Source organism: Prionailurus bengalensis, chromosome D1, assembly GCF_016509475.1.
Source record: "Prionailurus bengalensis isolate Pbe53 chromosome D1, Fcat_Pben_1.1_paternal_pri, whole genome shotgun sequence".
NCBI classification, from domain to species: domain Eukaryota; kingdom Metazoa; phylum Chordata; class Mammalia; order Carnivora; family Felidae; genus Prionailurus; species Prionailurus bengalensis.
In genome coordinates, this window is record NC_057346.1 from 49,548,781 (window position 1) to 49,574,950 (window position 26,170).

Consider the following 26,170-nt stretch of genomic DNA (forward strand, 5'->3'; position numbering starts at 1 on the left):
CCATTTTGTTAATGGGGAAGTTGAGGCTCCAAAAAATTTTCACTTATCCAGAGGCATAGACTTAGAAGATAGTAGAGCCAGAATTGGAACCTAGTTCTCTCTGGCTCCAAAGCTAGAGTTCTTTTGATGGCAACCTATGCCTTCTGAACTTGAACTCTGGCTATTAGCTTTATGACTTCAGACTACCCTCAGTTTACTCACCTGTAAAAAATAGGTGGCATTAATAAATGCCAGCCTCAGAGACTTGTAAAGACAAATGAAAATACATCTAAAATGCCAAGAATAGTGCCTGGCATATTAGCGAATTCCACAACGGGGGACCCTTGACAGAGAAGCGTTTTTCCTTCACAGGCCCGGTGAACTGAGAGAAAACCCCATGAGCTGCCATATGCATGTTGGCCTGGTTGTCGGTCATCTTTCCAAGGATGAGTTAGGACCCACATAGAAATCATCTCTGCACATAGGGAATCTCCTCCCCCTAGCTACTTGACAAGTCTCAGTGGAGTAGCCTCTCTTTCAACCCTGCAGCCCCGTAGCCATTTGAGCTTCAGCTCTGCTGGTAGGCATGATCCTGAGGCTTCCTTCAGCTCTCCCAAGCACCCTTCCCCTCATGGGCTCAATGGGTGTCCTTTTCCTCTTCTTCTGGAGTCCACCAGGCCTGCTCTTCCTGCACCTTATGAAATGAGCTTCACTGCTGGTTTGAAATATATTTGACTTTGTGGTTGTTGTTTGACTTTTCTCACATTAGTCTCCACGGCAGAGCCTGTCTCATCTCTGTTTCCTACCATGGTTAGCCCAGTGCTATAGTAGGTACCCAATAGATTATAATGGTTTTCACCAGGATAGAGCTTTGTGGATACCAAGACTCTTCTGTACAGTTAAAAAAAAAAAATCTTTACAACTGTCCTCTGAAGTAGACACAGCATGTAGTATTCTTTTCAGCACAGTTGGAGAAATTAAGGCCTACACTCAAGCATTAGGCCTACTAATTAACTTTTTAATTCTACAGAGTAGACATTTACTAAATATAACTGTCCCATGCATGGGCTAGGAAATAGAGCCAAAAGATATAATCCCTTCCCTCAAGGATGAAGCAGACACTTAGTTTTAGGACAGAGGGATGATGAAAGTGTTTCAATTTATTTGGAGGAGAGCAGCAAAAAATTCAGAGAGAAAGAGATGCTTGCATTGGGCTTTACAGGATTGACTTGGTGGCACAGAAAGGGCAGGAGGGAGGGGATTCCGGGCAGAGGGAGTGACACATGCCACAGCCCATAGGAATGAGGAGCCAGGCACCTTGGAAGGTACTGCGGTGTCAGCCTGGCTGGCAGGAGGCTCTGCGGTGGTGGCAGGGGAAGATGGCGATAACTCCCTCGGTTAAGACTCCAAGACATCCAGGACTTACCGGGGACTGAGAGGTTTGTTCCTAGTTCCTTCCCTTCATTCAGTCTCCCAGTCACTTGGCATTCTTCCCAGAGGCACATACCGCATGTGCATAAACCACCTAGAAGCTTTGGATGGGCTCTCTTTTGTCCCTGCTTCCTTGCACTCCCAGCTCATCTGCACATGGGTTTGTAATCTCCTTTCCATGCTGAAAGAAAACAGATCTTGCCACATGAGTGACCTGTGACCTGACGACTTAGCAGAATAAAGGTTACCAGGTGAAAGGCCATTGGTATCATTTCCGCCCTGTGGCATGAGGTAACCGCAAAGGAATAAAGTTCATCTGTGACCAGACACCTGTGTTCCTGTCTCACTGGCAAGATCACCGTTAAACTGAAGAGCATTAAATTGCTCTTCGAATGAGTCAGATCCCTTGTTCCCGAGGAGACGAGCCTGGCGCAGCTTGAGCTCTGTGGGCAAGTCTGACCAGGCCCCATCTCACTCTTGCCTGTGTTTGCCTTGCAGCTGTGTAAATGAGTATGGAAGATTATGATTTCCTGTTTAAAATTGTTTTAATTGGCAATGCTGGTGTGGGGAAGACGTGCCTAGTCCGACGATTCACTCAGGTAAGAGAACTTGGAAGTCCAGAGTTGGGTTTCTCAGCCCAGTTTAAGAGGATGGGTGAGCGGTCCCAGTGCCGGCTTCTTGGCTGCTGGTTCTTAATGTGACCTTTGTGCACCAGCTCTTGTAGCCTAGGTCAGAGTTTTGGAAACCATCTCAGGGGAGCATGGCTCTCTGGGTGCACCAGTCAGTCCTCCCACACTCTTGTTGCTTCCTTTGTGAAAGGGGCAAGTGGTTTTGCTTTTGGTGTGCTATTCAAAACAGATTATTAGATTAAAAATAGATTATCACTTAACAATCTACACGTGTTAACCAAATGAATCTGGACCTCAGACTAAACCTAAATACTAATTAAACATTTTTTTCTTTTTATTTATTTATTTATTTATTTATTTATTTATTTATTTATTTATTTTTTTGAGAGTGTGCACGCATGAGCAGGGGAGGGGCAGAGAGAAGGAGAGACAGAATCCCAAGCAGGCTCCACACCATCAGTGCAGAGCCCGATGCAGGGCTTGAACTTACAAACTGTGAGATCATGACCTGAACCGTCATCAAGAGTCGGATGTTTAACTGACTGTGCCACCCAGGAGCCCCTAAATATTAATTTTTTAAAAACTCAAATACAAATTAAGCCAATCAATCCCTTGCCTATGCCCTCTCACATCCTCCTAGGCAAGTGAGTGAGTCATTTTGGTTTAGAACCAAATATGCTGATGTTTTTAAGTCTATTAAATGGGAGTGAAATGAGAACAGTGAAGGACTATTTGAACGAAATTAAATGTTCCCTCTGGATTGAGTCCTTATCGTATGATCTAAGTACAAGTTCCCATCAGGGCTGCTGCCCTTTTGAGAATTACTGCCAGAGATTATATGCCTGTTTTTGTACAGAAATGAGTGAGAAATCATTCTGAAGTTGGCCTTCTTTTGTATTTTCCTTGAAAAAATATGAACGGCATCCTTTTCAGGATTATGATGCAGGCATCTTGCATTTTTTCATAAAATGCCAGTTGGGAAAGCTGAGACTAGCTGTGCTAAGGCATGGGACAGCTGGATGCCGTGGAAAGAGCACCAGCTTGAGTGTGGAGACTCGGGTCCTAGTCCCCACTCTGCACTGGCCCATCCTGTGGGCCTGGATAAGTTACCTCCCCTGCTGGGCCTCCCTGCCACACGTAAGGGACCTGGTGATCTCTGAGGCCACTTCCAGCTCTGACAGTCTGTGGCTCTCTGCAGAACTGGAGAGGCAGATTGGATAACACAGACGGCTTTAGGGCATAATCACCTTTGGAAATGCCAGGGATTTTCCCATGGTAAATGAACACGGAATAGAACTCATGCTTTTTACTAAGTCTGGGCCCGGTGAAATCAAAAGTAAGAAGCTACCAGGCATCTGGGCTTAGTCAGCCGCTATGGCGTTATACTGGAAACTCCAACTGGTTTTACTTCCACCTAACGGTAATCTTTTCTGCTTTTGGCAGGAGGACAAGACTGCAGAGTTGTAGAGGAGTTTTTAGTACCTTTATCAAAATTTCCTTTGACCTTGTTTTATTACTGAAATATCCCTTAGAGATTATTCAGCCTATTCCTCTCATAACACAGATGAAAAACTGAGGTCTACAGGGACAAAGGACCTCTTAGCATCATACGTCATGTTAGTGGCAACGATAGGATTAGAACCCAGGTCTCCTGCTTCTCAGCCTGGTCATTCTTATTTTCTGTGTCCTAACCTCTGAGACCATAGGAATATGGCTTTTGTCTTTAAACTTTGTCATTAAAGTTAAAATGCTTCCATTTTTGAACATTAATTTTTACCGATAAGCACAACTACCCCTTTCTTTTCTCTCTACTTTTTACACCCACCCCATGCCCCAGACCCTTAACTCCTCCCAAAAGTAACATTCCCTAGAGAGGATTATGTTTGGTTTTGTTAGTTGGTAGGCAGTTAAAATGAATTGGATTCAGCTGTTTTTGAGGCATGAGGAATTGGGGAACAAAATGATGGGGGAGATGCTGGGAAGGATCTGCTTTATTTTTTTGGCATTTATTAGACAGCAAAACAGCTGGAGTGATAAACTCGAAGCTTGGCAGCCTTGTGTTTGAGCCAAACTAAAATAGAAGAAAATTGATTCAATATTTGTAAGTAAAGTTATGAATGTTTATATTTACATCTTTTGCAGACATGCAATGGAATATTTTCTATGGGTTTGAAGCTCAGTCTTCTAAGTTCAAACTTTAATTAAAGAACTCTCCTGTTAGGGAATAGACTTAATTAAAGATGCCCCAATCTTAGCTGCCAGAGCTAATAAAGTCCATTTTACTTTAATTTCTGGCAATTCTGGAATAGAAGTGGAGAGGGAATGGGACTAGGTGCAGAGCTCTTCCTTAATAGAATTCCTTCCCACCTCCAGGTCCCTCCCTGAGCCTCTAGGAAATATTGTATACCAGTAACGCACATTGTACGTGTAATTTCGCTAAAATGGTATCTTTCTAGTTCACCTTTCAGTTTGAGGTACCGCTTTTTTTTTCTTTTTTTGCTTTGTTTTCTTTTGAAATGCTTGCATCAGCCTCAAACCCACTGAATTTAAGACCCAGAGAAGGGGACTCGTTTGCCTAGGACCACACAGAGAACCTCCGGGCTCCCAGTTTAATGTTCTTCCTACTACACTTTCTCCCTGAATTTTATTTTCTGTGATTATCTTCCAAGTGTCATGGGCCCTGATCTCATGGAATTCTATATGTGTGGTACAATGCACTAAGGGAAATTGTTATCACCCTCAGGGCAGAGGGAAATCCAAAAGCTTCACTATCTCGTTCATGTTTCTTGTAGTGAGTTCCTGTTTGCTTTTTCATGTTGCTTGTCCACCCCCATGACTGTCCATGCCCTAGACCAATAACCAGTTTTAATCTTCCTGGAATTTACCTCTTTGGGAGCACTATCCTTTTTGCCCCTCTTCTAACAATCCTGATCTCATCCTGATGGCTTCATGCTCCTCGGTCTTACCCTTGTGTCTGACTTTTGTTTCAGTCTTTAAAATCAGGGCCCCCACCACTTCTCCGTTCTCTCCCTTCACCCCTCTTTCTCCCCTTTTTCATCCCCCTTTCAGTTTCTTTGTTCTTTTAGCATTCCTCTCTCCACCTTCTCCCTCCTTCCTCCTCCCCTCATACATACATACAAAATCAAATTAAACAAGGCTCCCCTGACACTAACCAGAGTTCTCTTTTCTTCCAGTTAACTCAGCCAAAGGAAGGGGCTGGTGATGGATAGCGAGCGGGGAGAGGGGAGAACATTTCATTTAGTTGAAAGATTTGCTTAATTATTTTCCTTTATTTCCTCTTTAGGGTCTTTTCCCTCCAGGGCAAGGAGCCACGATTGGAGTTGATTTTATGATTAAGACAGTGGAGATTAATGGTGAAAAAGTAAAGGTAAGATGCTAAGTGTTCAATCAGGCTTTCATTGTGCTATGTGAGAGGAAGTAGTGTTTTCATAACATTTATTAAATCTCCTAATCAAATCCCTCATTGAAAATAATATACTCAGCCATGGAAACTTATTTCTAAACAGAGTTCTTCTATTCCCTTTGTAGATGTTGTGTTTACTCTTAAGAACAGCAGCCCCATGAAAGAGCCTGCTGATTCCCACTTTGGTTATGGGTCATTCGGTCATATGCATCACTTATTGGAGTTATTGTGTCTCCCACCATAACCCTATTTGTAACAGGGGAGAAATTCTAAGTGAGGGGTCCAGGAAGGATCCACTATCTCCCTTTTCCTCTCTGTGGCCTTCGGACTGTTGGGTACCTGTAAGAACCATGGTATGTCTGGTAACAGGAGAAGGGAGGTAGTGTTTATTGACCTAATATGTCAGTCATATTATTGACCTAACATTCATATTTAACTTAGTTCTTACCGTAACCCCTGTGAGGTAAGTGGCAAATTACCTTCCTTTTATAGGTTTCAGAGAGATTGAGCAACTTATCCATGGCTACGCAGGAAGGAAGGGAGGTAGGCGCGATCTGAACTACTTTTGCAAGCCGGTGATCCACTGCCTCCCTGGGGTCTCCTCTGCTATGCTAAAAGAGGGGGATGAAGGCACAATAGGCCTGTCACCTTGAAGCAAGGAAAGGAGGAAGGTGATGGGAAGAAATGTGGAATAACACTGAATTATATGGAAAGAGGGTAGAGAGGCTGATGGTTGGCTCTGTGCTCTACCTGCCCCTCAGAGTTAGTGAAATTCCACCGTCAGATCTTTCAGAGCTGAGTCCCATGGTGAGAAGCAGTGACCCATAAACAGCCAAATGAAAACTGCGGCATCAGAATTCCAACTAGATCTCACTTAAGCATCCCAAGTTTGAATCCATGTCTCTTGCATCCTTCTCCCATATATACCTGCACTCCTGCCTTCAAATGCCTCGGGAAGGGCAGAGAAGCTCCAGGGTGCTCTTGCAGCATTTCAGAGATATACAGTGAAGTGTTTAGGGTGAGGTTCCTGAGGGGGGACAGAAGCTATCCCACTTCTCTTCCAGCCCTGACTCCTCAAAGTGGTTCCTTAGGCAGAGGCGTCCACATCAAATACAATAGTGAATGGAGAACTGGGGGCGCTGGAAAACAAAGCAGGGTGTGAAACCCATGTAAATGCCAACCAGAAAGCTCAGAAAAACAGTGCATTGGGGTGGGGAGAAGGAGCTAGGGTGTGGGAGTAGGAAGGAGACAAGAGTGTGCATCCAGGGAGCATTGGCAGAAGAGCCAATTGTAAGTACTGTTCCAGCCGAGTGGAGGTGATGGCCACCCCTAGGAGTTGAGTAAGGATAACTAGTGTTTCAAGCATTTTACTTCCAGATGTTTGGGTTTCCTATTCATATACACATATATGTGTGAATTCATTCCTTTGACCACAAATGCTATGTGCCAAGCCCTGGGAATGAATAGGGGTGAATATTCATTTCCCCACTGTGATCCCCACTGTTAAAGAACAGGCTTTTTTTTTTTTTTTCTGAATCCCCAGGTTTAGGTATTGCATTTATTCCATTTTATACAAACCATAAGCTCATTGTTATGTGCTTATTATACTCAGCTAAAATCCATCTTTTCATAACATCTAACTCTACCATGAGACCACAGGCTCCCCAAGAACAAGGTTTGTGTCTTACTCATCTCTGTATCCATGGCATAGTTCCTATCCTGTTACCTCTCCTGGCCCCTAGACCTTCACCTTTAAACAGTAAGAGTTGGGGGCGCCTGGGTGGCTCGGTTGGTTAAGCATCTGACTTCAGCTCAGTTTATGATCTCACCATTGGTGAGTTTGACCCACGCATCAGGCTCTGTGCTGACAGCTCAGAGCCTAGAGCCTGCTTCAGAATCTGTGTGTGTGTGTCTCTCTCTCTGCCCCTCCCCCACTTGCACTCTGTCTCTCTCTGTCTCTCAAAAATAAACATTAAAATAAAAAAATAAACAGTAAGAGATTTAATCTTCCAAATGCAGTCCTAATTAATTTGTTTGAGTTTTTTTCTAGCCATTTATATAGAATCAAGATCTAAAATAATGCTCTGAGAGTGGTGCCTGGTGGCTCAGTTGGTTGGGTATTCAACTCTTGATTTCAGCTCACAGTAGTGACATTGGGCCCTGCATTGGGCTCTGCACTGGGCATGGAGCCTGCTTAAGATTCCTTCTCTCCCTCTCCCTTCATCTTTCCCTTCTTTCCCTTGCTGGTGTGTGCGTGCACACTCTCAAAACAAAAATAAAAATAATAAAATAAATGACCTTCTTCAACCACATTAATCCAAGGGCCTCATTAACACGTGGATACAAAAAAAAAAAAAAAAACACGGGGATACATGAGGAGCAATTTCTTCAGTCTTTCAGTAGAAGAAGGAAGAGCTGCCCAAACTTCCCTAGGGAAAGAGTTTTTGTCTTACTGTTATCCTTGTTCTTTAATGTTTACCGAATACCTCTTCTTGGTGATGTTTAAGTGTCGTTTTGCAGGTAGTGTGCAGGCTTTCTTAGAACCTCGTAAGTCAGTGGAAAAGAGAATCTACGGGTGGTTTGTGCAGGATCACCTGCCTGGTGAGTGCCAGGGCAGCACCACAACCTAGGTCTCTTTCCTGACTTTCCATCACCCCGCCTCAGCCTCCCCTATTAAGGCTCATTCCTTCTAGGATAGCCTCCAGGACTGAAGGCAGGAAATCAAAGGTATTAGAAAAATTCTTGTGGCTGTTAAGCCTTAGTGCCAAGTCAGTAAAGGCAAAGTTGAGGCCCTTTCTTAAAGTGGTCTGCACCTGGGTAACTTGGTTGAGCATCTCATTTGGGCTCAGGTCATGATCTCATGGTTTGTGAATTCAAGCCCCACATCAGGCTTGGTACTATCAGTGCAGAGCCCTCTTTGGATCCTCTCTGCCCTTTCCCTGCTAGCATAGACACATGTTCTCCCTCAAAAACAAATACATTAAAAGAAAGAAAGAAAGAAAGAAAGAAAGAAAGAAAGAAAGAAAGAAAGAAAGAAAGAAAGAAAGAAAAGAAAGAAAAGAAAAGAAAAGAAAAGAAAAGAAAGAAAAAGAGGTCTGCATTTTGAAAATGACCTTGAGTAGAAAATGGGATGAAAACAGATGTAGAATTTTCCCCTATCCTTTTTTTTATCAGTCTATCATAAATAAATGAGTAACAAACAAAGCTTTAAGCTCAGACTACAACATTTTAACTTTAGGAGATTAATTATAATATAAATAGAAGAGTTACTGACTATCTTTGTGTCAGGTATATATTACATAGATAAGAAAGTCTTTTGTTTTTTAATTTTATTTAAGTCCAAGTTAGTTAACATATAGTATAATAATGATTTCTGGAGTAGAATTTAGTGATTCATCACTTACATATGACCCCCAGTGCTCATCTCAACAAATGCCCTCTTTAATGCCCATCGCCCATTTAGCCCATCCCCCAACCTAACACCTCACCAGCAACCCTTAGTTTGTTCTCTATATTTAAGAGTCTCTTATGGTTTGTCTCCCTCTCTGTTTTCATCTTATTTTTGCTTCCCTTCCCCTATGTTCATCTGTTTTGTTTCTTAAATTCAACATATGAGTGAAATCATATGATATTTGTCTTTCTCTGACTGACTTACTTTGCTTAGAATAATACACTCTAGTTCCATCCACATTGTTGCAAATGGCAAGTTTTCTTTTTTTTTTTTTAATGTTTATTTATTTTTGAGAGAGAGACAGAGTGCAAGTGGGGAAGGGGCAGAGAGAGAGGGAGACAGAATACGAAGTGGGCTCCAGGCTCTGAGCTGTCAGGACACAGCCTGACGTGTGAACTGCTAGATCATGACCTGAGCCAAAGTCAGACACTCAACCTACTGAGCCACCCAGAGGCCTGAAGATTTCATTCTTTTTGATCACCAAGTAATATTCCATTGCATGCATATATATATATATATATATATATATATATATACACACACACACACGCACCACATCTTCTTTATCCATTCATCCATCAATGGACATTTGGACTCTTTCCATAATTTGGCTATTGTCAGTAGCCAATGAACATCCATTCATCCATATATCCATCCTGTAGTATAGTAGATGATATGCACCAAGAATAGGTAAAACATTTTTGCCCTGTAGGAACTCGCAGTCAGCTAGCTCAAACATTTTATGTGTGAAACCTTCCTTAATATCCTACTAATCATTTAAGCAGCATTAATCAGTCCTTTCTTTTGATTCCATAATCCTTTGTTCATTCAGGTAGCCATTATTTAATTGTGTCTACCATGTACCTTGTACCCTGTTAGGAAAGCACACTGGAGTATAAGGTTCAATAAGAGACAGCCCTTGCCCTTAAAGTACTGAGTCTAGCAAAGAGGCACACCTGTGACTACAATACATTATTGAAACAGTGAGACAATAGAGATAAGTAGTAGTGCAAAGAAGAGTGGAGACAAACAGTGTAGCCCCATGCTGGACATGAAGGTGGTTAGAAAGCCCATAACTGAACTGTTGAGAACATACTGACAGCATGAGACAAAAACTAGGAGGCACTCTCTCCTGCTGACACCTCTGTAATAGGACATCTCCTATTTTATTATGGTTACTTTTCTAGGTTTGTCCTCCCTGTAGACTGTATGCTCTTTGAGATTGGGCATTATGTTTTATTTGTCTTGGGATCCTCCCTGTACCTAACATAGCAGCGGGCATATATTAATGACACAGAAATGCTGAAAAGGAACAAATGAGTTGTAGAGAAAATAGTGAAACCGAACTGAATGATGAAGGCAGTGGAATATGGATATCCTTAAAAATCAACTCTGAAGCTAGAAACAGACAGCCCCCTATGAGAAAGCAGCATATTATCTTGGCAAGACCATACAATCACTATTCTAGAAAATATTTCAGTAGTTTTTAACTCTCAAAGCTGTTCTCAAGATGTGCCAATCATGAGAACATACTGATATCTAATGATTGACAGTATTAAATTCAATAACAAGTATTTCTCAAGGCTCATTGTAGCATTAAAATAATAGTCTGTTGTTCTAAGACACATCCTGGCAGAGGGGAACCATGTCCCTAGGTTTGAAGCAGAGCAGAGAAATAGTTTTTGTCCCAGCAAAAGCCATAACATCTGTATGGTTGCCTTCAGCACACAGACTTTCATGTACATCATGAAAAGCAGCTGCGACTTCAGATCAAAGGAGAGCCTTGTGCCCCTGTTTGGGGGCAGGGACCGCCAGTCCCTCATTAGTCTCCTGAGGGAAACTGGTATGAACAGAGGGTGACACCAACTGACTCATCCTCTCTGGATGCAGATGTATATTTAAATCAGTCTCTGGGGGCAAAGGCAGCATGGTGGTGGAATGTGTCCGCACCTGGGAATGAGAAGGTCTGGAGTCCGAGCCCCAGCTTTGTGAGTAACCAGTTAAAAGGTGGAGGGCAGGCATAAACTTGCCTACCTCACTGGGTTGTTGTAAAGATTAAAGGAGACCTGTAATAAATATTTGAATGTTTGGGGTGCCTGGGTGGCTCAGTCAGTTAAGCGTTTGATTCTTGATTTCAGCTCAGATCATGATGTCATGGTTTGTGAGTTCGAGCCCCTCATTGGGCTCTGCACTGATGACATGGAGCCTGCTTGGGATTCTCTCTCCCTCTATCTCTGCCCCTTCCCTGATCATGCTCTCTCTCTCTCTCTCTCTCTCTCTCTCTCAAAAAATAAACAAACATTTTTTAAAAACCTATTATTACAAATAAATGATTTGAGTGTGTCAGGCGTCATGAGGGAGAATTACAGGGTGGGGTGTGGGAGGAAATATGTGGGGATTGGAGGTTGGGTATGGGCAACCTGACCTAATCTGAACATTCCAGAAGGTGTTCCCTGAGGAAATGATGTTCTCTTAATGGGAGTGAATGTCTTTTGTGAGATAAGGTTTATGCATTTAGAAGGGAACATTCTTACTATTGCTGATGTTATTCCTCAAGGCCTTGTGCATTGTTCTAGAGAGCTGTTCTCTTGGCAGCCTTCTGCTCTGTGCAGAGAAATTCAGGGAGAAGTGATGTTTACTCTCTTCTTTGTTATTAGAAAATGTGAACTTTCAGTAGGCTTGCATATTACTGACTCCTTTTTCTAAAGAAACTACTGAAACCCAGATATTAAGTGACTTGTCCAAGATCTCAGTGCTTAAAAGGGGTGGAGGGAAATTATTTTCTCTATCTGCCATGGCACTGTTTCTGTTTTCATTAACAAAGATAATATCTTAATAGATGCATTGAATTTTGAACTGGGAAAGGTGGTTGAGGTTGGATGTTCTCCTGCTTCAGTTGCTGACTGAAGTACCAACTATCATAGAATGACAGTCTGCCCTGTATCCTGATGTTTGTAATGTGTTGTTGTGGTCAAGAACATGAATTCTGGGACCACAAAGCCTGCTTAAATTGGCTCTGGAATATACTGGCTGTGACACCCTGAACAAGTTATTTAATCTCTCTGTGCCTCAGTTTCTTCATGTGAGAAATGGATATGGTAATAGTACCTACTTCATCGAGTTGTTACATGTAAAAGCCTAGAGCTTGACACATAATATATGCTCAGTAAGTTTTTTTTTTTTAAAAGGATAAAAGAAATTCTTGGGTAACAAAACAAATAAAAAGCAGAAAACAAAAAACAAAGCAAGCCTCTCTCCCTAACCAGGCATACCCAACACATTAAAAAAAAAAAAAATGTGCATTTTTTTTTTTTAAGGGCAGAAAGCAACCATGAAGTTGAGTGAGGTGTTTCCATTTCTAAACTAAAGCAAGGCAATACTTTCTTTTCTGCTTCTCCAACCTGATCTTTCTCTTACGTTTTTACAGCTTCAGATCTGGGACACAGCAGGTCAAGAGAGATTTCGGTCCATTACCCAGAGTTACTACCGAAGCGCCAATGCCTTGATCCTCACCTATGACATAACCTGTGAGGAATCCTTCCGTTGCCTTCCTGAGTGGCTGCGGGAGATAGAACAATATGCTAGCAACAAGGTCATCACTGTGCTAGTGGGTAAGTAAGGACTAATGAAGAGGGAAATTGGTTTGTGGCCATCAGAGAATTTATAATCACATAATACCTATGCCCTGGTATCTTCCAGTAATATAGTCTACAGCTATATAATTCATGCAGTCAACATTCAGTTTCTCCTGAGGTTGAAGAGAAAATGAAATAGGTCATATCCCAAGGTGATGGTTTAGAACAGTAAAGTAGAAAATATTGCTGATTGATTTTTCTGTCAATGAAGGCTCTAGGGAAGAAGGTGGACTGCCATGAGATTTATGTGGGCTGCTAAACATTAAAAAAAATCTAGTTACAAGATTGTGGAAACTGCTGGTCTAGAAGTAAAACATGTCTTGACAAAGAATTTGTTTTTGAAGCAATTGTTTATTGCCTAAAAAAATGGACTTTGGGTAATTTTTTCTCTTCTTACATTCATGCTGACTTGAAAAATTCTAATTTCAGAAAGAATCCACTAAAGGAAATTCTGCACTTTGTTTCATCTTGTAGGAGGGTAGAACCTGTTTAGCATGAGGGAAAAGCAGAAAACAACCCATGATTTTCTTTTGTGACAAATATACCCATTAGAAAAGGAATTGATGGTTAAAAACTCCTCTTGTGGTGATGAAAAATGTTAATAATATATGGCTGTTAAAATGTTTACTTCCTATAAAGGAACATCACTATATATTCTAGCAAGACTTGAATTTTGGAAATCAGGGTATAGAATCTCAGAAACATTGTTAAGTTACAAATTATGGTTAACCATAAGCTAAGTAAATACTTCTGTAAGCATTATAGCTAGCATACATGTGCCAGGAATCATATCAGAAAATTTATGCGTGATGATTCGTTATTTATATACAAGGAAACCAAGGCTCAGAAAGGTGAAGCTCTTTGCCTAGGGTTGCACAGCATGTAGGATCAACTTCAAACCCTGTATTTGTCCAGCTGTAATGTTCTGCTTTATAACAAATTGCTGGACTTTTCTTTCAGGCTGCTGGGTTAAGTATCCACCTGTCTATGAGCTAGTACTCTATGCCCATTCCTGAAAACCCTCTTGCACATTGGAGAATGTCTGTCATGAAGCACTTGAAAGCACCCGTCTCAGGACTTGGGCTTTCTTTCTATTTGACAGAAAGCCCTTGAGAACTTGAGCCAAAGCATTATTCCTTGGGATTCTGTCTAAAGAAATTAAATGGAAGTTTGATGGGAAATAGTCCACTCAGTATGAAAGAGGCACTGGCTTAAAAAAACAAACAAACAAAAAACCTTTTTATTCTTGAAAATTTCAAACATAAGCAAAGTAGAGAAAACAGTATAATGAACTCCCATGAACACATCTCACCTTCAATGATTATCAATTTACGGTCAATCTTATTTTATCTGTTCCCCCTCTTTTCTGTCTGCCCTTCCCTTCAGATTATTTTGAAGCAAATTCCAGATCTTCTATTAATATATCTTTCATTAGTTCAATGAGTATCTTTAAAAGATTTTTTGAGAAAGAGAACCTACCCACAATGCCGTTTTCACACCTAAAACATATTAACAGTTCTTGAATAGCATCAGAAATTTAGACAATGTTCAGATCTCCTTGATTGACTCCTACATTTAAAAAAAAAATTGTCCAAATCAAAGATCCCAATAAGGCTCATATGTTCTAATTGATTTTTGTGTCTTTAAAAAAAATTGTTTTATGTTCATTAAATTTTGAAAGAGAGAGAGACAGGGCATAAGTAAGGGTGGGGTAGAGAGAGAGGGAGACACAGAATCTGAAGCAGGCTCCACGCTATGAGCTGTCAGCACAGAGCCTGATGCGGGATTCGAACTCACGAACCGCAAGGTCAGGACCTAAACTGAAGTCAGACGCTCAACCAACTGAGCCACCCCGGCACCCCGATTTTTGTGTCTTTTAATTCTCCTTTTATATGTTAGTTATCCCTCCATTTTTCTGCCTTGGAATTTATTTGTTAAAGCATATGTTAATCCTCCAGAGTTTCCATGTCTGAATTTTGCTATTTCACCACTATAGTGTCATTTAACATGTTCCTCCATCACCTGTATTTCCTGCAGATCTGTAGGTAAATTTAGAGGCCTGATCAGATTCAAGTTTTTTTGTTTTTTTTTCTTAGCGAATATACTTCCTATTTGATATTCTGAGGTACAGTTCTCATAGGACAGCTAAGAAAAAAACTTGATTGTCTCTTTTTTATTTTCCAATTTTTAAAATAATGAGTTGGTTCCCTATTATCTTCCAAAAGTCACTACGGAAATTTTATATTTTTAGTATCATTAGAGATTTAAATATATGCAGTATTTTCTAGGCTCTTGCAATTGTAATTATTGAAGGTCCAAATGTTCCAACTGTGGAGCTGCTTCAGATGGTCTCCTGAGTCCTTTTGACATGACCTCACTTGCTTTCTGGTTTAAGGGTTCCAGGCACAACCAGTGCATTTCCTTCCCCGGACCTGGAATTAGCCATTTTTTCAAGACACACATTTATTATTAATGGCAAATTATATTTAGAGGCCACAACCAAAGTGATAAGAATCTTCTGTACTAGTAGCTGGTCATTGTTTTTAGGCTTTTCAGTGGACAGAACTAATGTGTGTGTGTGTGTGTGTGTGTGTGTGTGTGTGTGTGTTGAATTCTGTAGCACTCACAGGGGGTTGTCTCTTAGGCTCCACTAAGCATTTTTATTCACAAGACTACTATAGGCCATACTTGGCAGGACATTCACTTAGAAGGATTCAGAACAGGAAATAACAGCTTAATAGTAGGTCAGCATCAGGCATTACTCTTCAGTGGAAGTAATCCTCAATAGCAGTCCACATAGCTGTCCAGGGCCTTCCGGACAGTTCAGGTGAGGAAAAAGACTCATGTCAGGCACATGATGGACCTGCCCTGGCCTAGAAGCCTCAACAGGAGCCAGTCTCTCTTGTAACAACTCTACAAACCTGACTTTCAGAGTCTCTTCAAGTGAGGAATCACCACACTACGGGAAGCCCAAAGTTGTGGTTTTCCACTAGATATTTATAATTCATATGTAGAATTCCCAGGCCAGATGGAATTTAACCTGATGATAAAAGGTCACTTTTATCATAAGCTGTGTTGCCAGGTAACATGGTTGACATATCACTTTTGTCAGGTTTCCAGGAGAACAGAGGTAGAACATTTTTTAATGATAAAATCCATCATGAATTATTCACACTGATACTTGCATTTATAATTCAGGACTGTACAAATTTTACTTAACCTCATTAATCTTTTTTTAATTAAAAAAATTTAATGTTTATTTTTGAGAGAGAGACAGAGTACAAACAGGGGAGGGACAGAGAGAGAGGGAGACACAGAATCTGAAGCAGGCTCCAGGCTCTGAGCTATCAGCACAGAGCCTGATGCGGGGCTCAAACTCCCAAACCATGAGATCATGACATGAGCTGAAGTTGGATGCTTAATTGAGCCATCCAGGTGCCCCTTTAACCTCATTAATCTTATATCTCTTTTTCCTTTTTCCCATGCCCAAGTCACAGGACCATGACACCGACACAATTACTTATTTGCTTTATCCTCTAATACCCGTATAGCAACCACAGAATAACAATACTCACACTACCACCGACAGGACGACAGGACGATTACTACAAGAGTTCAAGGGTTTTTCCTTCAACTCTTTTTGTCCTTATATACCACTGAGGATACATGGTTAAAATACCAGAGAAATAGTTCCTCTCTGTGTGGTTACACCATTTCATGATAAACAGGTTCATTTGTTTCATATTGCTTTCCATTCTTAGGGATTGCTTTTTAAATTTAATTTTGTATTAATTATATAGTTTTAATTGTACAATTATGTGAAACATTTCTAAGATTCTGAAGTCAAATCTATTAGACAAAGTGTAGAGACATCTAGTTTCTATCCTTTCCTATCTCCCCAACCTTGCTCCTTTCATGAGTAACCATTATCTTTAAAATTAAAATGTTGGCTTATTCTAACATTAAAAAAATAAATTAAGCATGTAAGTGTGCCCGTGTGTATTTTTTTTTCATCCCTTTTGCTTAAGCAGTTGTATATTATATACCTTTTTTATACTTAGGAAAAAGTAGAACAGTATAGCAGGTATACGCTTAACAGTATATCCTAATGTCTCATTCCATGGCAGTATATAGAGATATTCCTCATTGCTTTCTACAGTGGCAAATAACTGCATTGTGTGCATGTGCCATACTTCATCAAGCCAGTGGCCAACTGGTGGTCATTTGTGTTTCCAGTTATTTGCCGTTACACACGACACTGATATTTTAAAATAAACATTCCGGTAATCACAGACACATTTGCTCTGCTTTACTTGCCCATCTGTCTGATTTGACTTCAGATTTGAAATTGCATTTTGATGCCTCTGAGCCTGTAAAAAGTCAAGTGATGGCTCCTTCTCTGATTTATCCCTGTTCCAGGCAATAAGATTGATCTGGCTGAAAGGAGAGAGGTCTCCCAGCAGAGAGCTGAAGAATTCTCAGAAGCTCAGGACATGTATTACCTGGAGACCTCGGCCAAGGAATCAGATAACGTGGAGAAACTATTCCTTGACTTAGCGTGCCGCCTCATCAGTGAAGCCAGGCAGAACACGCTTGTAAACAATGTATCCTCGCCCTTACCTGGAGAAGGGAAAAGCATCAGCTATTTGACTTGTTGTAATTTCAACTGAAGGCTGATGCAAGGAGAAGCGAAAGGAATCAGCAGCTGCCCTGATGGGCCCTGAATTGCTGGGCAGATCTGGTGATGACTGTGGCTCCCGCTCTTAGACCCTCTGACTCCTGTGGGATCCAGGGCTTACACAGCATGGCAGGCCAAAGGCTTTGTCCGCAGGCCAGCATTAGCAGAACATACAATGGTTTCACCCTTTCGCAGTCAGGAGTTGGAGCAAGGAGAAAATTGCGCTAGACGCTCCATGATCTGCAGAGCATGTTGCTTTTGTTCTTTTCAAAAAGCAAGTAAAAGCGCATTCCTGAACACAGTCCAGGGGGAAATGTACTGTAGGGACCCCTCCTGCACGTCAGTGGGTGCATGTGGGGGCTGTTCTTTAGGGCTTCTGGGGGCCCTGGTTTTCTTGTCTACCAGATAAACCAAAACTGGGAAGGCCAAGTACTGTCTTTGTGGTGCGTGTTGATGACTCCACGGAGACTTTGAAAAGTGTTATTTCTCTTGTCCACAGGCACTTTCAAGAACTTTGGGATGTAAAAATGAAATGAAACCTTTACCCCATGACCAACAGTAACAATCATTGGTTTAATAATATATACAAGCCCCATGACTCCTTCTGGTGCTAATGATTCTGCTCTTTCACAGACCAAACATTTTAGTACATTGATGTCCTTAAATGTATTATATTGAAATAAAAAAATAATAATAATAAGGGAAGTCCATGAATCAGCACTCTTTCTCAAAGTCTCCTTACTACCTTTTCTAGGGTAGATTTGTTGGAAAATAAAATACTATTCCTTTCATGTTCTTTCCCCTCGAAATCTCTACCATTTTATTCTTCTCTTCTCCCATCTTTCCTGCCCTTTAAGTAAATGAAAACACTAGAAAAATGAAAAAAAAAATGGTTGATGATATTCTAATAAAAAAGACTATCTCTAAGACATTATGAGTAGTATGAGAAAACAGACCAGATCTGACCAAAATACTGTGGATTAATGGACTGCAATGCAGAGTTCTAAGCAGAGCACAGTCCTTGATAGCAGGTGACATCTTTTACTTCCTGGTACTACCCATCTTGGACAGACCAAGGCTTAGAATTTTGTACCTGTTTTTAGTATGATAAGTGACAATAGCAACAGATGAAAAGTCTCATGAACCATTTTTGTATTGTCAAGAACCTTCGACAGATTCTGCTTGTGGAAGCAGGTGGAGCTGTCATTTGTCACCTCCTTCATGTAGTGATGTTACTCTCAGACTCACGACCATACGTTCTATCTTATTTCCTTTCCTCTGCCTTTCTTTCCTGGTCTTCTCCTACTTTCCTCTTTTCCTCTCTCCCTTCATATGCATGTGTTACTGCAAATCTCCAATTCAAATGGAGGTGTATATGCCTTTACTTAGCCAATTTTAAAACAAGACTCAAAATGGAAGATGTGCTGCTGAATATGTGTTACTAATTTCTTTAGTGCCATACTTTGATGCCTTCCAATTTGTTCACCGATATAAATGCAAATTGGGGAAATAATTAAACCTGTATGCTGTTGATGCTGTCAGATGTTTCTGTAGCTTGCTGCTTAGCATCACTGAGGGCTGAGGAATGGGATAAGGATATGATATGCAATTCTGCTGTTGTTGTCGATGGTGGCAATCTCGGTCCTGATATGTTGATATTTGAAAGCTATTTAATTTTAAAGAAATGAGACATGTGGAGACATGATGTTGATAAAGCATTTCCAGCATTTCTCCAGCAGATTTCAGAGTGACTCATCTTTTGTATAGAGATTATATACATTGTTTAAGGGGTTGATACCTTTGGTTGGCCTCACTGTGTTTGTCCTGGTCCTCTGCATGACAGAAGGAGATCTCAGAAGTTTAAACTGCTTTTATTTTGAATCTGTGTCTACAGGAAAGAAAAATCATTTTAATAAATACCAACCAAAATCAGTGATAATTGTTGCTTTTCCCTCCCCATTTCTCCACTAAGCCAGCAACAATAAAACTATTCAGAAAACAAGCTGATCAAAGTGGGCAGAAGAACTTCTCTTTTTAAACTGTGAGGAAGTATCCCTAAGTGTAGATTTATTGTCTTTCATTTAGGGCAAAAATCTAATTAATATCCCACATCATGACCCCACCTTAGCAGCAAGTGTGTTGAAACTGAAGCTGCTTTGAGAATTCAGATAGGACTTTGTTAGATTGGGCAAATTTGGTCATAAAACAACAGTTTCTAGGGCTACTTTTGCATCTGAAATTCTTATTCCTTAGGGCTCAGTATTCTCTGTCCACCCATGGCCATACTCATAAATAAGGGGATTAGAAAGTTCTGCTCTTGGGCCTTTCCTTCCCTGTTACTCCTCCCAGCCTTTCTGTATCTTACAGTCACCCATCGATGGCCCATAGTGGAGATACATGAGAATTTGAAGCTTTTCTCCATGCCCTGACCCCTAGTTGTGTGAAGGCCTTATGGACACTTGCTCACTGACACATTTCAAGTTTGAGAACAATCCCTGACAATATTGTAGGTGCTCAATAAAAGCTGAAAGAAGACTTTGTGCCAAGTGGAGCTTTGCCAGTGAAATAGAAATTTCTCAAATAGAACTTGAGAAAGGGTCGTAATGAAACGTGGTTATCTTAACCTAGACCAAGACCTAAACTTACTGGTTTGCTTACTAGTTGTTATTGCCATGGCAACATTTGCTAAGATGAGCCTTCTTAAATAAAAATGAATTCTTACTTAATGGTGGATGAAAGAAAGAGTGCTTTCTCATTAATTTAGTTTGGCTTGGTCTGACTCACACTACCAGAGTCTGTGTCCACTTGCATTTTTGCTGTAATCTTTTTCTTCTTTTAATAAAGTTACTAAATATATGGCAAAACTTTTTTTTCAATTTCCAGTGAAAACACATCATATTCATGTTATGGAGTCAGGTTTGGGAGAATCTGAAATCTAAAAGCTTGCTGATATTAATGATATTTTATATGGCTTTCTATAGGCTGTATCCTCAAAGGATTTTGTGTTTTTTCCTTTACCTACATAAGGCTTTTTATTTCTTTATATGCTTTTATTATTTCTAATGTATTAATATTTAATATTGATTTTGTGGGGCCACTTATCCTTTCTGTGGATTAGAGTAGGCCATTAGCTCTCCTGGCCTTTCTTTTTTCCTGTCTTTTCTAGTCATTTCATGTTACCATCTCTTCCTGAGTAAAGCAGCAAGAATAGAACTAGAAATGAAAGTCAAATGGATTGATTTGACAGTATGTCAATTTCTGAAAGAAACATGAAAACCACTGGCCAAAATAATATATCTGAGTTAGGGTTATTTATTTTAAGCAATTTAGATTTGTTGGAGAGAGGAGGCAGAATCTGACAGAGGACTGGATTCTATTTGTGCATGTATACCTTTGGAGGACACTGGTGACTTCCAGGGTTAGGTCAATGATTTGTCTCATTTACCTTCTTGGCTATTCCACAAGCCTTCCAGATTAAGCATCAAATTTCAGCTAATGAATCATTCTGAATAGATACCAGTTGAAAGTGATTTTGAATTGCTCTTCTGACTAAAGTGAAAACATCTTTTTTAATAAACTAAGCCACATAAGATACCATCTTGTAACCAGAAAAAAAACCCTTTCATTTTCTCCCCCCCACATATCAAACCAATGGCTTTAAAGATAGACATTTTCTGTTTCTTAATCCTGCAAAACTTGTTACCTTTCATAGCTGTTAGTACTTTAGGGAATACTGCTCTATTAGCTTCTGGAAGAGCTCTTCTAGGGTTTGCCCTTTGTTTTCTTTAGAATTTTTTTTTTTTAACTGCAACTGGTTCCTTACTCTCCTCAACCATGGTCCTGACAGATGTGTTTTAATGCAACTATAATACTTTTGAGACTTAACTAAAAATTCAAAAACAGTAAAAAGACATGTTTATCTCATCGTTCAGACAAACAGTACTCCACATAAGCAATCAGGTTGAACACTAATTTTGGGATAAGAGAAAGATGTGCTTTCTTTTCTTTTTTCTTTTCAAATTTAATTTCTGTCCCATGAGTGTATTTGTGTTTAAAAGGAAAGCTGCCTTCCCTTACATTCATCACACTATGTAGAAAGCACACTGAATTAAGAAATTATCATCCCTTCAAACACTTAATTAATACAGTGATGTTAGAACAAGAGAGGTGACGGTTCATCTTTCCTAAGTCTATTTATTACATTGGAATGCTACAATCATTTTTGAGAGCTATACTTTGAAATTAAAAACAAATTGAGGCATAACAAAGATGGTGAAGGAATTTAAAATTTAAGACATTTGAAGAATATTTGAAGGATTTTTGGAAATTTAGCCTGGAAAAGAGAGGAATACGGTTAGTGAATTAGAGCAAGACTCTGGTTCAGAGGGGTAGAATGAGGCCTACTGATTAAGAGCCATAGGACCACAGATTTGGGCTCTATGTCAGGGAGAACTTTCTCAAAAAGATGGTTGACCATGAAAGGCACTGCCTTAGGTAATGGTATCTGTCAAGCAGAGGCTAGATAAGAACTTGGTAAAGATGATGTGGAAAGGATCTCAGCATTAGTTGGAGGTTGGACTATATGACTTATTAACTTATTAACATAATTCTATGTTCTAGCACTTTGTCTTTCATATCATGTTAAGTATCTTTTGACCCACAGCTAATGATTTTTTTTTTAAAGGCTTTGCTGTTCTGCCAGTCCGGGAAGGAGGTTAGTTACATGTTGTTAAGCTAAAAGACTGGCTTGTCATTGTGCTCGAGGGATTGCTTTATCAGTCCATTCACTCATGTTCAGTTGAAATCACAAACTGGTTCTTGAGTTAAAAAGAAGAAAAGGTATTTTTTTAATAGAAGTTACATGAAATCAGGAAAATTAAGTTTTTGTCACTTGCCAAACATAGGCCATGCTCAATTTAGTGAATAACTGGTATCCAGGATTTCAAGCCAGTCCTTTTTAAAGCAGAACAGAATCTTCAGTTAAAGATCCCATAAACATACCAATGTGAAGTTTTGCAGCTTCCATTAGAGATGGGCTGGTATGTTACTGGCATAAAGCAGACCCTAAGATCTATTTTGGCAAAATCTCAGATGACATTTGGTTAGTTGGCTTGATTTTCTTGAAAAAGCATGATCTGCAAATTATTTTATTTTAATAGAACCAAGGCCAAATTACTTCAGGTAGGAAAAGTAACAAAACATGGGTTTTCAAAAATCAGAGATAACCATAAGCAACATTTGCTAATAAAGCCTATGACCAAATGATTCCACCTGCAAAATAACTTGCATCCCTGTTAGGTTGATAGATAGCTTTTCATTAGTGTTTATAAAGTCATTGGTCTTGCATCAGTATGGTGAGAAACACATGAATTTGGGTGAGACTTTCCTTGACTCCTTTAAATAAGAGGTCAGAGCCCAAAAGCTAGCTACCTCTTTAATTGACTTACTGAGGTACCTGAGACAAATTTTTACTTTCCTACTGAATTAGAGCAGAATTTTTAGAGATGTTGTGTTCTAGTTCCTGGTGGATTCTTTGGTAGGTTGTAATTTTAACATTTCAGAAAGTGATGTAGAGAGGTGTGTAGAAGGGGGAACACCGGGTTAGGTATGAGGAGTCCTAGTACTGCCATGAATTAGCTGTAACTTTATGCAAAGCACAATCTCTTGAGCATCAGTTTCGTCATCTATGAGAAGACTCATAATACCTGTCAGGATTATTGTGAAAATTAGATAAGATAAATTGAAAGGACAACGCTCAGTAAACAGTAAGCACTCATAAATTCTTTTCTCCTTGATTAAAGGCAGACTTGGATGGTCTGATAAAAGTATAAATCCTTAGGGGAAAACAAAGAACCCTTTTTAACTTCAAAGAAAAGAGCATCATTTCTGAAAGGGCATTAAAAGGAAGTCACTTATTTGATCTATCTTTCTGCCTTTGGGCATTACTGTTACCCAAGAGTCTCTTTATTTCTTTACACGCTTCAGGAAAGGTATTCTCTCTCTCTTTTCCAACAGGCACTTCCAAGGTTGCAAACTCCTCATAATCAGGAAACTTAACATTATTACTGAAATACCTCACAGTGCAATTTGAACCTCTTTCTTCTTGATCCCATTCTCCATGGGAAGAAAAATGGGTTTATCCTATCATCTTTTTAAGGGACTGTGTTTGCCATGCGTTATTGCCCTTTGCCTCATTTTTTTTCCCTTTAATGACAGTCAGAAAAAGCTCATTAAGGTGATAATCATTATTCCCTTGGGGAATGTCAGGCTAGGTATTTATACTCTCTTAGTTTCTTATTAGTGTCAGATTTAGATCGTAATCTTAGTGTTGATTAACTCTTCAATTATCCACGTAGCTTTCTTCCTTATATACTTGATAACAAAGTGTGCTTCTGAAGAATTATTCTGGATGTGTGACTCTTATTTCCTTGTCTTGGTAAAAATGGAGTTATCAATCCTAGTTTGTCATCTACTTTTAGAATTTAATTTCATAGATGACATGTATTTGGTGGACAGAATTACCAACACCCAAATTTAGCAGGGTTTCTTAACCTTTCTACATGTGCACTGTACTCTGAAATAAAAATTGGAGTACCAAATGCCTAATAAAGCAAAAATTCATGTATAGAATAATAAAAGATAAGAATCTGGTCTGTAAGATAATTTATCACTAGTTAGTTGAATGGTCCACAGCTTTGTTTAAAGTTACACAGTTATGCCTGGATTAAATAACACTAGCAAAACTTGATAAGCCCTCTGAAAAACAGCTGCTAACCATATTGCTTTCTGGAATGTAATTATTAGGAATATTCTCTTATCCTATACAATTGCAGAATGCTAGTGGAACTTTCTTGTAGGCTGTTTGACAATGAATGTCAATTGATTTATTAAAAAAATTTTTTTAATCCCCTTATTCCTTTAAGGCATGTTGGGGCTTTCATGTTCCTTTGTTGAAAATTTCAAATGACTGGAATGCTGGCTTCTAATTTCTGCTCACTGAAGTGTCCTCTAGACATACCAGATGGCTGGAGCTCCTTTGATGATATGTAAGGGAGCTACATAAATGTATTTATGTAAATACACTTACATAAATGTGTGTGAGTAAAGTTGCTGTTTTCGGCAAAACACACACACACACACACACACACCTCCAGAAACACCTCTGCTTAAAATTTCAAATAATAAAGGATTAAGAAGAGATTTCTGATCATCGAAAGGGAAAAAGTTGTGCCCCATATATATTGTTACATATACCTTAATGCATGACTTTTAGTGTAGGGATGAAATAAAATGCAAAATATATCATTATGGAGGTCTTCTCAGCAGCTAGTTAAAATATTTAGAGAAGCTGTTTTATGAAGACTTAGAGAACCCCTGATTTCCCCTCTTTTCCTATCTCTTTCCATTAAAACATGGATCTTTAACATACACATAATTTTAACAAACATGTTAATTATCAAATCTTATGAACTCAGTTATTAATATTTGGCTGTTGGTTTTAAGCATAGGCTTTCAGTAATATCTGAATACACCAGTATATAAAATCTAACCATCTGCTTCTATACAGGCATAATACTTGATTTTAAATGTTAATATGCAGATAATAACAGTATACTGTATTGTCCTATGTGTACATGTATTTTGTTTAATAAAAAGTCTGTTAGAAATATAAGCCCACAATGACCTGAGTGCACTTAGCTGAAGTGCACCTCTGTAGAAAGGTGATTGCATGAAAACTTCAATTAGCATTAAAAAGAGGGGGTAGGGAACAGGAATGTGAACAAAAAATTTTAATGAAGTTGCATCCCTCTTTTTAAAATTAAAATATAATCCACATACAATTCATGCCTTTAAAAGTGTTCACTTTGGTATTTTTTAGTGTTTTCACAAAGTTGTACAACACTCACCACTATCTAACTCTTGACTATTTACATCATCCCAAATGAAAAACTCTGTAATCATTAGCAATCAATCTTTTCCCTGTACCTACCACCCCTCCCAGCATCTGGTAGCCACTAATCTACTTTCTGTTTCTCTAGATTTGCCTGTCTTGGACATTTCGTATAAATATAATTACACAATATGTGTTTTTTTTGTGTCTGACTTCTTTCACTTAACATAATGTTTTCAAGTTTCATGTAGGATGAATCAATACATTCTTTTTATGATTAAATAATATTCTATAGTATGTATATTCCTCAATTTATTTGTCCATCCATCAGTTGCTGAGCGTTTGGGTTGTTTCCATTTGGGATTATTATAAACAATGCTGCTATGAACATTTGTGCACAAGTTTTCCATGTGGGTATACATTTTCATGTCTCTCTTAAAAGCAGTAGTCTAGCAAATCAAGTCATTTGTGTTCCTTAAGCAGAACCTTTTAAAATCCCACTTGGAGATGCAACTTACAATCTTAGGTCAATTGGTCAATTAGGAGATCCCTGAATAATGGCTAACTTCCCAATATGTCCATAGGAGTCTTTCAGTGAGCCTATCATTTATATACAGTAATCAATTTCATGAAGACTGTTGCAGTCTTGTAGAAATTGTCATTGCACAGAATGAATTTATAAAGTCCTCTGCATTGTTTTAAGGGACAGCTACAAACCATGTTGGAGAGGAGTACTCATTCAATCTTCTAGGATTCAATGAAGGAGCACTTTTAATATACAATTTCCTTTACATATTGAGTGTCTTTAAAGTTTGGATTTTCCTTCTTGAAAAAAGATTGTCAAATCGCCAAACCATCTGACTGTCCATTGTAGCTTAAGTTTTTATTATTAAGAAATAATTCATACTGAGAGTAAAAGTAAAAAGAATGTATTTTGTGTGCAAAGGATGAATGTATTAATAACTTTTTATTTGTATAAATTTTTTTAAAAGATGAATGGAAATTGCTTTCTCATGTACTTGTATATAAATAAACATTTCCTGTTGCCCATA

General features: G+C 39.2%; 1 protein-coding gene across 1 annotated transcript in view; it reads left to right on the forward strand.

The window, feature by feature from the left end:
- Positions 1-26,170, forward strand: part of RAB30 (RAB30, member RAS oncogene family) — an 83,878-nt gene extending 57,708 nt beyond the window's left edge. Inside the window, exons 2-5 of the mRNA XM_043580099.1 lie at positions 1,909-2,009; positions 5,344-5,427; positions 12,342-12,525; positions 16,969-26,170. Of these exons, the coding sequence (XP_043436034.1) occupies positions 1,917-2,009; positions 5,344-5,427; positions 12,342-12,525; positions 16,969-17,219 (612 nt within the window). The 5' untranslated portion in view covers positions 1,909-1,916 and the 3' untranslated portion in view covers positions 17,220-26,170. The remainder of the gene's footprint in view (positions 1-1,908; positions 2,010-5,343; positions 5,428-12,341; positions 12,526-16,968) is intronic.